At 41.0% G+C, this 13,933-nt stretch overlaps 2 protein-coding genes across 5 annotated transcripts in view; one reads left to right on the top strand and one right to left on the bottom strand.

Annotated features, from left to right (window-relative positions):
* Positions 1–5,642, bottom strand: part of FAR1 (fatty acyl-CoA reductase 1) — a 63,330-nt gene extending 57,688 nt beyond the window's left edge. For both annotated transcript variants that reach the window (XM_002755074.7, XM_035265885.3), the window contains exon 1: positions 5,531–5,642. The gene's annotated coding sequence lies outside the window, so the exon portion shown is untranslated. The remainder of the gene's footprint in view (positions 1–5,530) is intronic.
* Positions 5,643–5,870: 228 nt separating this feature from the next.
* LOC144578128 (uncharacterized) overlaps positions 5,871–13,933 on the top strand; it is an 80,108-nt gene continuing 72,045 nt past the window's right edge. For all 3 annotated transcript variants that reach the window (XR_013523313.1, XR_013523312.1, XM_078340606.1), the window contains exons 1-2: positions 5,871–6,087; positions 10,324–10,441. Coding sequence is in view for 1 of the 3 variants with exons in the window: in XM_078340606.1 (XP_078196732.1) it covers positions 5,890–6,087; positions 10,324–10,441 (316 nt within the window). In the remaining 2 variants the exon portion in view is untranslated. The remainder of the gene's footprint in view (positions 6,088–10,323; positions 10,442–13,933) is intronic.

Here is a 13,933-nt window from a genome sequence, read left to right as displayed (position 1 = left end):
TTGTAAAATGCAGTAATACAGTTTTTAAGAAAGGCATCTAGGGCATCTATGTTTTTAATTAGAAAGAAGGCATACAACCTGTTCAAGGCAAACAGGCTTAAAATTTCTCCTTCTCCTCCATTTTAGAGATGAGGAAACTAAAGCCCATAGAGGGGAAGTGATTTGCCTGAAGGTACACATCAAGTTGCTAACAAAACCAAAACTAAAGCTCATATCTGCTGATACACAGTTCAATTTGAATTTTCTACATCATAACAATTTTTCTCTACACTGCAATGTTAACAAAAGAGAATGAATTATTTTATTAGCATATATTTCAATTCTTTATTAAATCACAATTTTAAAAAGAATAGGATAGGTAAGATGGGGAAGCCTGGGGAAAAAAAGTACACAACAAATTGGTAAAATACTTATGCATGAAAACTACATGCATATATGCCAGGCTTCACCAATTTTGAGACACATTTGACTCTAAGACATAGTATCCATTTCACAAACATTTTAAAGCAAATATAGACACTAATATACATCATCAAAAAATTCTAAAATATAAAAACATAATCACTAAAGCAAGAAAATATAAGGTATTCTATAAGACACCAAAAAAATCACTGTCATTAATTTAAAGGAAGTGTTACAGAGCACAAACACTCAGAGCACAAGTCTCACCTTCTAAGGTAACAAATAATTACTAAATACCTAAGGCTTGTGGCATTTTTTTTCAATTGAAGGTATAAATCAGTCCTCCTTGCTATTAGTTTCAGAAGGATGAGTTTTGGAGTTAGACAAAGAAAGGTTTGAATCCCAGCTCTGTCACTTAGCTCTCCAACCTTGGAAAGTTACTAACTTCTCTGAGTTTCATTCTCCTCATCTGTAATATGATAGTCACACTTTAGAGAATTATATGAGAATCAAATGTGATAATTTATTGAAGGATTATGGCACAGTGCCTACATGAAATAGGAATCACATTAATATCATTTCCTCTCAGAATCCCTATGGGCTAAGTGAAATTAAACTAAAAGCTAGATTAATTTACTTAACTCTTTCCTCTCTGTTTAGGAGACTGTAATAAGTCTGTACTGATCCTAGGGCAAATCCTACTAGTCTGGGAATCATTATTTGAATAAGAAAAGCTTATTTTCTTGAAATCTGTTTCCACTCTCAAATTGGGAAGCGAAAACAAAGATGAGCTTCTAAGTTTTTAAGGTGATCAGCAATATCTAAATCCAGTACTTTCATTTTGTCTTACTGAACTGAAACTCTAAGCCATTACAAACCCATTGAAGAGGAACTAGAGAACCAATGTGTAGGAAGAAGGATATAAGGCCATAAGAAACAGTTAAAATGACTCAATTCTATCAGTGGTTTGTTGGTTTTTTTTAAACTTTAAATTCATGTATTAAACCCTAAGAAAACAAATGTTCAGGAAAGCCAAGACTGTATCTCCACCATTCAGGGTATGTTAGTAACTGGATCCCTCAGAGTAAGCAAATGCCATCTTTCAGTACATAGTTTCAGTTTCCATCAATGACAATCCAGTCATTTCCAGGATGGGAACACACCTACCAAGGCGGCTCTTACGATGTAGACACTGAAATAAGACTATCTTCTCTCCTACTCCAAGTTCAGACTAGCCCACCTACATTTTCCTGAGTAGTAGCTCATTTCAGTTGAATGCTTGTCCCTGCTAATTATAAAAATAATGCTCACTTTATTTTGAGACAGGGTCTCACTTTGTCACTCAGGCTGGAGTGGAGTGGCATGATCAAGGCTCAGCCTCAACCTCCTAGGCTTCTACCTCAGCCCCCACAAATAACTGGAATTACAGGTACACATGCCACCTTGCCCAATTAATTTTTTTTTGTTGGTAGAGAAGGGGTTTTGCCATGTTGCCCAGGCTGCTCTTGACCTCCTGAGCTCAAGCAATCTGCCTGCCTCAGCCTCGCTCACTTTTTAAAATTTGAAAAAAATACTAAAGAGTGCAAGCATTTTAAAGCATTCGTGATCTTTCCAGCCAAAGATTAAAACATTACAAGGGGCCATAACATCATCTTTCCTATGAATCTGACCATGACTATGAAAATATTTAAATTTGTATAGAGTACCTGCCACCAAACACAATTGACTACCAGCCCAAATATTAATATCTTCATTCCAGCTTTCTTGTGACTAAATTCACATTACATTTTTACTTACTTAACTCAATGGTTTCTTCTCAATCATTCTGAGTCTCTCAGCTATGTATTTTGCTGCTGATCACTTCCTCTTTAAAACTCTATCCTAGATTTCTCTAAATTGTGTATTCCTCAGTATCTATAGAAATCTCTCCAATTAATCTTTTTTCTTTCTTCACTAATTCTTTTTATATAAACTGACAATCTCTAGAGAATAGATGAGGTCTGACTTGAATTTCCCTGTCCATGTTGAATACCCAGCATTTAGTACAGTGCCTGGCATCGAGGAGATGCTCAATTAACATTTACTAACTGATTCTGCCAATCCTGACCTGTTCCTTCCTAACCGTGTGAACTTGGGCAAGTTATATCTCTGAGTCTTATCTCCCTCATCTATAAAATACAGATAATCAGAAGATGAGATATTTGGAAAGCTTAAAACTGTCTGTCACAAAGTAGCACCCAATAAATTTTGCTACTATTATCAGTATACTCTAGTACAGCACTCAAAAATGTTTCCAATTATTATATATGGTTGACTGTTAAAACCACTTCCCAATAACCTAACTTGCTCTCACTTCATTCTCCTATAACTGTCAAAGAATATTTTTATGCTTTCTCTTTTATTACTTATCTCCAATCCATCATCGACTTGTTAATTTTCTCTCCTAATCAACATAAGAAATTATTTATCACTAAGCTGCAACATAGGCTTAGTTGATTTCCAAACCCCTAAATCTTCATTCCAATCTTCAATTATACTTAAAAAACATTTTTGTCACTCTTGTCCATAGTTGCTAATAACATGTACAAACTACTGGAATGTCATCCTCATGTCTTCTAATAACCCACGTCCCAACTTATAGTTCATTGCTGCCATTGTGGCGCGCTCGGCGCTGTTTTGATGGGGCCCGAGGGCCCTCCAGCCATTGCTGGCTCAAACTCACCTCTTTCAGGAAACCTTCCCTGATTCACTCCACACCACTCAAATTAATTCTCTGCTCCGAGTCGCCTCAGCACTTAGGTATTCTGTTATACTGAGGCCAAATGTGATCAAGTAAATAGCATCACCAAGAAATCACTTTCACAAAATTGTTTCTAGATCATAAATAATGGTCCATTAGTTACAATGCTCTGCTGATCTGGTTAACAAGGAAACATGTTACACAGCAAATGCCCTCTTTGGCTTCTGTCCTTGACTCTATAACTTCACAATCCTTTTGTCCTATCTTCAAACAGAAACTCCCATTTAAATACACTGGAAATGTGGTAGTGAGCCACCTTCTTTTCTACCTCTTCTATGACCTCAGTCTCTGCCTCCAGCCACTATCCACACCCCACAAATAAAAATTCCAAAAGCTTCAAATAGAATATCAGTGATACATACATACTATGTCTTTTCTGAGTGAAAAAAAAACAAAAAAAAACTGAATCTACTTAGCTACGAAATTCTTCACAAGGGTGATAAATTTCCCAACAGGCCTAATACATAATCAAATTGCACAAAATTTATGTGGAATTTTTACAAATAAATTTATGGAATAATTTGGCTGGCACAGTGGCTCACAACTGTAATCCCCAGCACTTTGGGAGGCCAAGGCGGATGAATCACTTCAAGTCAGGAGCTCGAGACCAGCCTAGCCAACATGGTGAAACCCCGTCTCTACTAAAAATACAAAACTTAGCCGGATACAGGGCATGTGCCTGTAGTCCCTGCTACCTGAGAGGCTGAGGCAGGAGGATCGCTTGAACTTGGGAGGTGGAGGTTACAGTGAGCCAAGGTGGCATCACTGCACTCCAGGCTGGGCAACAGAGTGAGGCTGTCTCTCACACACAAAAAAATTCATGAATAATTTTATGAAAAATGTATGGTATAAGAGGGCCTGGGCAGGGTGGCTCAGCCCTGTAATCTCAAGCCTTTAAGAGGCCATGGTGGGACGATCTCTTGGGCCCAGGAGTTTGAGGCTGCAGCAAGCTATGATCTCGCCACAGCAATCCAGCCTGGGTGACAGAGCAAACCCTGTCTCTGTTTATTTTTTAAATTAATTTGAAAAAAAGACAACAGGATTGTACTTACACATTAATTCTCACTTGTGTTACTGTAAGAGATTTTGCATCATTTTCATGTTATATTACACATGCCCAACATTACAAGTGAGAAACTCCCCTGGAGGGCAGATTTTCTGAGAGTATCTTCTGATGTTGTCTTTAAACCAACACATTTAAAAAAAAAATACACACACACACACACACACACACATATAAAGAATTAAGGGATTCCTGACTGCCATACAGTCAAAAGCAAACAATACACAATACATATCCCATTACTTCGGAGGGAGTGAATTTCTGTGGTGTTGAGCCAAAACAAATGAGATAAACTGTCACAGGGATGGCAGGAGGGGTGGTGTGCAGCAGGAAGATGAACCTCAGTAGTGAGAATTAAAAACTCTTGAGTGTTTGGCCCTCGACTAGCAGTAAGTTAACCTACAAACCTGACCAAGACACTACCAGAGACCCTCCACTCTCCGACACACTGCAGAATCAGACAATGGTTCTTGCTCAACTACTCATTAAAGATTCACAACCTTCACCTGCCACACATACATAAATCTACCACGTTTGCTGCTTGTATACTTTGTCCTGCGAGACCAACTAACGCCTTCTGGCCCCACAGTCTCCTGTCCACACTTCACCTAAAGCCTTCTTTCAGGCACCTTCCGGTTTCAGTAAGTGCCTCTTACTCCTGATCCATGTGTTCCCAGTTCTCCAGAAACCTTCACCTTCAAACCCCAAGCCTGACCTCCCTTCACTCCCAGCTGATCTCCCCGCAAACCCTATCAGTGCCTTACTTCCAAGAGGCCAACTACACTCACCCGACCCGCGCCTTTCCCCGGAGCACACTTTCTGAGCATCACCTATTTCCCATCACTTTCTTCCTCCCCAGACTTGGAATCCTGCAATCACAGGCCTCCCTTTACCGCCACCCTCCCGCGAGCACGCTAGCCCGCTGCTCGGTTAACCACCCCGCCCCACCTTCACCACCTCTACGCGGCCTCCCACCCCAGCCAGCGCCCCCGGGTTCCGCGGCTGAAAACCAGGCCCGACCGTACGTCCCCCTCGCTGTCCCGGCCAGGTGGAGGGCGATGGCAGGGCCAAGTGGCGCCAAGACCACCCGGGCCGAGACGGGCGCCCTCACTTCTGGGCGTACTCTGGCTGGGGCGGTGGCTGGACAGCGGGTCGTCGCCCCCGCCTCGGCCCGGCCTGCAGCCCGGGCTCCTGCAGCCGCTGCCCGCGCCAAGCGAGGAGGGACCCGCAGCCCGGCCGTTCCTCCCGGCGCACCCGCCTCTCACCTAGACGTAGAGGCTCAGGCCTCGCTCTCCCGCTGGCCGTCCAGCGATGGCTGCGCCGCCGCCGCCGCTGCGCTCTCTTCACTCGCTTTTCCACCGCCCCCAACCGGCTGCTGAAGAGCGGACGGGCAGTGGCACGCCCATTGGCTGAGGCCAGCACTCGCGTCAGCTGGCCCCGACCGCACCTTGCGATGTGACTGGTTGGCGCGGCGCCTCTTTTCCATATCCGTTTCTGATTGGTTCTCGCGCACACCCTTACTCCGAGGACCACTCAGCATCCTCACTGCTTTGGCCTCCCACCCCGCCAACCCGGTTTCCCTCCGGGCGGGAGCGGGGCGGGAGCGGACACCAGCGGGACGCGGATGGCCAATGGGGGCGCGGAGAGAGGGCTGGGAGGTGGGCCCTGCGGCCGGCCGGCTCGCTGGGGAATGCTCAGCCTATGGGCCCGCGCCCCACATCCCGGGTCCTGGAGCGCCCCCGTCGGCTGTTGGCATCCCATCATGTCGCGCCTAGGGCCACGCCCGGCTGTCCGTCGCGCGGGAGGGGCGCCCACTTTCAAGGTGGGGAGCACGCGGCGAGGCCCACGCGGTAGACAGTCGGGCTGCCATTGTGGCGTGCTTGGCGCTGTTTTGGTGGGGGCCTGGGGGCCCTCAGCCATTGCTGGGTGTGTGAGGGATCCGTTCGGAGAACTACCAGCCTGGCGGGTCTGACCCAAGTCGGTGAGACCGGAGAACTCTGTGGACCCCTGGTGCCTCCACCGGGAGCTCAGTAGGGAGGGAACCGGCCTGGGTCTCGTCCAGCCCCAAGGGACTGTGGGCCGGTTCATTCCCCCTTCCACTTCCTCCAAAATAATTCCCTACAAAACTTACCGATAGTGACAGGAGTTAGAATAACGTTTACTTCTGAGGCGTGGGGGCATATTCGGCGGGAAAGGGCACGAGGGAACCTTTGGGAAGCCGGAACCGTTGCGTTTTGATCTTGGTGGTCATGCCGAGCTGTATATATATGGAAATATTAATCGAGCTGGACACTTAATAGTATTACTGCACTCTTCGCACTTTATGTACATACAGCTCGGTTTTTAAAATAATAAAAGGATCATGAAAATTCTGTAATAATATTACTGTAACCTTTAAGCTCTTTGGGACTCCATGGTGTAAACAGCATGAGGATTTAGCTGTCATTCAAAACATGCAAGCCATAGGAAGAAAAAAAAAAAGGATTTGTGAGAAGCAAAGATGAGTGAACACTCTTGGCAAGGTGAATAGTATACACAGATTGGGTACTTAGGGATGGGCCAGGATAATTCAGAGTGATTTTTCTGTGGGGATTTAGAGCTTGTTTCAGTGCCTGGCCCTGTTAGTAGCCAAAAGCAGTCACAGTGCTGCATCCAGTTGGAAACTACAAAAGCTCAAGGAGCTGCCCACTTTGTGGCAGATGTAAATTCTGGCTCAGGAAACTAATTTGAATGCCATGGCTTCTGCCTCGATGAGCTCACTCACAGTCTTGCACCAAGTACTGTCATTGCTGGAGGAGGGCACAGAACACAAAGGGAACACACTTGCTTAACCTAAGGGATGTCGCATCCCCCTACTTTAGGCAAGACAAAGTATGCCTGTAACCCATCCAGTCCAATAGCCAAATTCGTAAGTAGCCAGGATCAGGTGAAACACTTCTTAGAAGTGGGTCAAAATATTCTCCCAAAACAAACATAAGCACTATGGACCAAATTCTAACCTGCAAAAGAAAACAACAAGCAACGAAACAAAGATTACGGTATTCATATTTATTATTTTAATCATTAAGTTGTTTAATTCAGGTAAATGCCTTTATTTAAAGTGATTGTATTAGGCATATAAACTTGGATTTGACAGTATTTTTCACAGAACATAGGGTATAATGGAGAGACAGACATAAACAATGCCAGTGTAATACAGGATGAGGGAATACCTAGAAAGAGGATGTAACCCAGCATGGGGGATTCAGGAGCATCTTAGAACATGTGTAGCTAAGTTAACCACTGCTAAGGTTGATCAGTATACTGAGAGGATAATATCACTGTAGGAAATAGGTACTACTTCCAGAAAATAATTTTCTTCATAAACTTTTTGTTGTTTGTGCATATGTCTTAATTTAAAAAAATTGATGTAAGTACAAAAGCAAAGTAATACTTAGTTCTGAGGAAAACATGATGTAATTATTTAAGTAATCACTTAGTAAATGATTCTCAAAAGTAGCCATACACTTGAGAGCATAAAGGTATCTCATTTGATTCAAGTCAGTGTGTATGAAATGTGTGCCTCCAGCTGACTCCCACAAATGGACAGAGTACTTTCTGGAGGAAGACTTAGAAAAACAGTGAATCACTCTCCAAGATGGTACAAAGGCATGTTGTATGATTCAAATCTTCCATAATATACTGTAATTCTTAAATGAATTCAGAGAATTAATAAATCTACAAAAAGTGAGTAATTAATAGTTTTCACAAAAGGCAGTGGGAGGTTTTGCACCAGAGTTTAAACTAGAAAAATGTAATAACATGAATCATTCATTCATCTGCCTTTGCCATCTTTATTCAGCAAGATCCCTGAAAATTGAGCTGCCATATATTGGTATCAACTGCATTCTAATTTTATAGGTGTGAGCCACCACACTTGCCCAGAATCTTCTATACACATCCCTCATGGAATTCACCAAATTAACCATTCTTTTCAACATGCTTTACTTTACCATTGCATGACAATACAAAGTATAAACTTTAAAAGTAACTATAACACATTAAAACTGTTTTGATAAAACTAAAGGGAATACAATTTTCATTGTAGTTGCTGTGGAAAACCCATCATAGCTGTCTAGAAAGCACCAGAGATATTCACTGTCAGCATAGAAAGAGTTACAGGCAACTTTTCTCAAGTGAACTGAATTTTAATGTGAGCAGTATTTTCTGTAGTTGATTTTATGGTATCTGCCTTGCTCTGTACCTAATCATGACTTCCAGAATAGGTCTGCTTTAAAAATATTTTTAAAGCTTGTTAGTAAAAACACAAACTAAAAATCCTATCAAGGTTTTAGCATTTCCACTAGTACATCGATTGCCTATCTAGGCAAGTACGGACAGGTTCCTGTGGCTTCATTTCCTCTGTATCTGTTCTGTGTGTTTCAGAGACCTGTGAAATAAGTTTGGTTTTCATCTAGAGGGGAATGCTCTGACCCTCAGATATTCTACAAGTTTAATTTAAGTGGATCAAAATTGAAGCTGCTGTGTCCCTGGATCTTCTAAATGATTCTTTGTGTCCTGACTTTTGCCTCTCTGGTTCTCAACTGTCTCCTCTAGATGTTGTTTATTGATAAAAGTGCCCTGGTATTAGTGAACTCCCAGGTCTTGGAAAGAAGAGGCACAGTATTTGTAACACGTTTTAGATACCATCTGTTGTCAATTTCCCAAGCATCGTTGTGAAAAAAAAGTATCTTGTTGGCCAATTTATTTGCACATCTCATTAGATGGTCATTGTTCTGCCTGCCTTTTGTGGGTAGCATTGCCATGGTTTGGAGCCCATTTGGGAGCAAATAGTAATTGAATAGAATCCTGGAAATTATTCTTCTTTTTCATGTCTTTTTTCTTTTTCTTTCTTAGGGATTTACTCCCTTTGCACATGAGTCAGAACACAGCTGCCACAGATGCCCAAAAATGAGAATCACTAATTCGACATCTTTTTTCTAAGGTCATAGCATGTCCCTGGTATAAGCCCCAGACTCTAACTTGCCCTGTTTTTTTGGGTAGTGCTTCTTGAGAATAGTACTTAAAGTCTTTAAAGTCAGTATCAGCACACTCTTCAGCTTCTAAGGTAGGGCCTCCACCTGGATATATGCAAACAAAGGCCCTAAACTGGGAGAACTTCAGGTAGCCAACCACACCTATGTGTAAAAAAACTTGTCAGTATCTACAAAGGTTTGACTCTAAGGTAATAAAAACATTTGACTCATTTGCTAATCTCCAGTTATCCAAAGTAGAGAACAGTACACAAATTACAGTTTCTCCATAAACAAGGCCATTGAATTATTCTACTATGGTCATTTCTTAGAACAGCCAATTATAGGTCTTTTCCAGTGAAATCAGTAATGGTTGGCTTGAGAAGAATAGGGCATAGTAATTAAGAGTTCTGACTCTAATACTAAAATTCTGAGTGTAGAATCCCATCACTACCACATACCACTTATGTGACCTTGGGCAATTTATTTAGCTACTGTGCCTCAGTCTCCCAAAGCTAAAATGGAAATGACAACAATAGTATCTACACACAGGGGTTCTATGAAGCTATTTTAAAGCACTTAAAACAGATTTTGGCAAATGGTAAAGCCCTATCTTAAAGTACACGTGTTGCTTAATGTTGGGGATATGTTCTGAGAAATGCGTAGTTAGGCACTTCCATTGTGGGAAAATCATAGAGTGTACTTAAGTCACTGGTAAATTGAATTCTTTCCCTACTTGATATTGGCGGCAGAGAAGAAATGTCCAGTTGGACAGGCAATCAGGTTTTATCACTAGCCAGAGAATGGAGAAGGGAAACAGCACCTTCTCTCTGAGTGATGGGTGCAGGGTAGGAGAGGTATGTTGGCATGTACAAGGTGGAACTCTAAATGTGCTTCTTCATATATCACATATACATAAAATGGCAGTGATTTTCTTTTAGGGGAGGGAATTTTAGCATTATGATGATATATTAAGGGCCTAAAGGTAACTGGAGGTCACCTGTTCTGGTTTTCATTAATTTCACTTTTTTTTTTTTTCGAGACAGGATCTCACTCTGATGCCCAGGCTGGAGTACAGTGACATGATCATAGCCCACTGCAGCCTTGACCTTTCTGTCTCAGCAGGAAGCAGTCCTCCCATCTCAGCCTCCCAAGAAGCTACAGGTGTGTGCCACTATGCTTGGCTAATGTTTTTATATTTTGTAGAAGTGGGGTCTTACTATATTGCCCAGGTTTATCTCAAATTCCTGGGCTCAAGTGATCCTCCCACCTTGGCATCCCAAAATGCTAAGATTACAGGTATGAACCACTCTTCCAAACCTCGTGCGAATCTTAACTTTCTCTGGTATTTCATAGGAGGGTCAGGAAGATCTTTTAGCATCTGGGCTGTCTAGTTTCTTTAAGCAACTATACCTATAGATAAAAGGGCTAAAGAAAAACAGTAAGAAAAGGAAACTTTCCCAGTTATTTCATCAGGGCTGTCCTGGTAACACACAAACCTAGATGGTATAGCCTACTACATAGCTAGGCTATATGTATAGCCTGGTGGTCCTAGGCTACAAACCTATACAGCATGTTACTATACTGAATACTGTAGGCAATTCTAACATATATCAATAGACAATAGGAATTTTTCAGCTCCATTATAATGGCACCACTGACATATATACAGTCCATTGTAGACTGAAGCATTGTTTTGCAGCACATTACTGTATGTGTTAAATTTTAAGAAAAGAAAATAAAGTAAAAGACTTTCTATAACTGATAATAATATCTATCTTCTATGTTTTTGAAGATAAACTAATAAACCAGACGCTTTATAAAAATTAATTTCAAGCCTCATTGCAAGGTAGGAATCTATTTTACTGATGAGGACATGAAGATAAGGGGAAATTAAATTGCCTAAGATCACATAACTGAGTAGTAGATTTGGGCATTCTAACCCAGTTGTGTCTAAATCCAAAGCATTTGCCCTTCCACTGCACAACATTGCCTTCTAAAACATCTTGTCAATCCATTCATTGTTCTCATGATTCTACTCCACATGTCCTACATTTATTTATAGCCACACTATTTTAGAACTGGCCTTAAGAGTCATTTTGCCCATATCCTTTCTCCTTTCACAAATAAGTAAATTGACCTCATAAGAAGTTAAGTGATCTTCCCAAGGCTACCTAATTATCTAATGACTATTCATTAGACATTGAATGCCAGTCAACCATATTCTGGTGAGGAAAGGAATAAACACTTACATTACTTATCACAGTGTCTTACACATAGTAAGCAATCAACATTAGCTCTTTTTATTATATTGTTCATCTACTCATTCATTTAGCAAGTATTTATTAGGCATTTCTTACAAGTCAGGCACCTGGGAATGCAAAAATGAACAAGATATGATTTCTTTTGAAGCTCACACTAAGTAACTGATATGGAAGCCGCTAGCTACCCATGTGGCTACTGAGCACTTTAAATGTGGCAAGCCAGGTTGGAATGTGCTACAAGTATAAAAAAACACACTGGATTTTGAAGACTCTGTTTTTAAAGAAGGTTAAATACCTCATTTATAAATTGTATACTAGTTTCATGTTGAAATGATAATATTTGGGATATATTGGGTTAAATAAAATATATTATTAATCATTTCTATAATCCAAGAACTTTAGGAGACCAAGGTGGGTGGATCACTTGAGGCCAGGAGTTTGAGGCCAGCTTGGCCAACATGGCAAAACCCTGTCTCTATTAAAAATACGAAAATACACTTGTGCCAAGTGTGGTGGCACACACCTGTAATCCCAGCTCCTTGGGAGGCTGAGACATAAGAATCATTTGAACCTGGGAGGCGGAGATTGCAGTGAGCCGAGATCATGCCACCCACTGCACTCCAACCTGGGTAATAAAGTAAGATTGTCTCAAAAAATTATATATATAATTAAACATTTATATGTATATAATTAAAATGATTTTCATCTGTTTCTTTATGTTGTTTTAATGTGGCTACTAGAAAAGTTAAAATTATATGTGACTTTTAGCCAGGAATGGTAGCACATACCTGTAATCCTAACTACTCGGAAGGCCGAGGCAGGAGGATCATTTGAGCCCAGGAGTTTGAGGTTACAGTGAGCTATGATCACACCACTGCATTCCAACCTGGGCAACAGAGCGAGAGTCTGAGACACAATAAAAATAAATCTGAGAAACAATAAAAATAAATTATATGTGGCTTGTATTACCTTCCTCTTGGACGGCACTGGTCAAGGTGGCAAAAAAAGGCCAGGAATGGTGGCTCACGCCTGTAATCCCAGCACTTTGGGAGACCTAGGCAGGTGGATCACTTGAGGTCAAGAGTTCAAGACCAAACTGGCCAACATGGTGAAACCTTGTCTCTACTAAAAATACAAAAATTAGCTGGGTGTGGTGGTGGACACCTGTAATCCCAGCTACTCGGGAGGCTGAGGCAGGAGAATCACTTGAACCCAGGAGGTGGAGGTTGCAGTGAGCAGAGATTGCGCTGGTGCACTCCAGCCTGGGTGATAGAGCAAGATTCAGTCTCAAAAAAAAAATGGCAAAATAGATAAACAAAATAAAAATATAATTGCTACAGGAAAAGTCAATAATAGGGGATTCTATTGATAAGTATTTCCCAGGTGGAAGATGAGCATGTAGAATGTTACATAAACATGAAAGAGTGATTAGCAAGTTAAAATGTGAAAAACAGCTTCCTATTTCTCAAGTTTGGAATAGAGGGCAGGGTGCTCAATGAAAAGTAGTATGAAATGAAGTTGGAAAAACAGATTAAAGCAAGATATGAAAAGTAGTGAAAACCATGCACAACTGATATTATTAATACAAACGGTTGATGTTATTTTGAGCGTTAGAAAGATAACTCCAGTGGCCATACAGAAATTGAACTAACAAGGGGAAAAGACTTGGGGTGGGAGAATAGGAAACAAAGATAGGAAGTTTAAATGGCTATAATTTTGGGCAATGGTAGTGGGAATGAAGAGGACAGGGCTATAAAAGATATCTCAGGGTAGAATTGACGAAAACTGGTAACTCATGTAGGAGAAGTAAAGGAAAGAGAGGAATTAAGAGAGATACTCAAAAGTATTCCCACTAGGTCATAGGCTAGAGTGATAATCTGTTTATTCAACAAATATTTACTGAAGGCCCACATGGGTGCAGGTAGTAGGGTATTAGTGCTTAATGGACTGCCAGTGACGATGTCATAACATTGTGTAATTCAGTTTAAAACATTTACTAGAGATCAGAAAAGAATAAATGACTATATTTATATTACTGGTTCATTAACAAAAAGTTTCTGTTACTTCTGTATTTTATTCTCAAGGATCCTAAAAGATTAAAAGCCTTATATGATGGTGAGAGTGGGAGTTTCTCATCTAAGAAGATTAGCAGTTAAAGCAGGAATCTGATCCCTAAGGGGGAAGGTCAACCCACAGAACAATGAATACAAAGATCATTTAAAATATAAAGTTTAGGGAAGGATGTGAAAAAACACTTATATAAAACTCTTATATAAACTGTTTGTAAATTAGTACATTGAACTTTAAAGAACAATTTGGCAGTTTGTAGTAAAATTGGCAATGTGCATCCCATAGAACTTAGCTATTGGCCTCCTGTATCTATGAACAGTAT

The sequence above is a fragment of the Callithrix jacchus genome, chromosome 10 (assembly GCF_049354715.1).
Source record: "Callithrix jacchus isolate 240 chromosome 10, calJac240_pri, whole genome shotgun sequence".
NCBI classification, from domain to species: Eukaryota; Metazoa; Chordata; class Mammalia; order Primates; family Cebidae; genus Callithrix; species Callithrix jacchus.
This window is presented reverse-complemented; position numbering and strand designations above follow the sequence as displayed.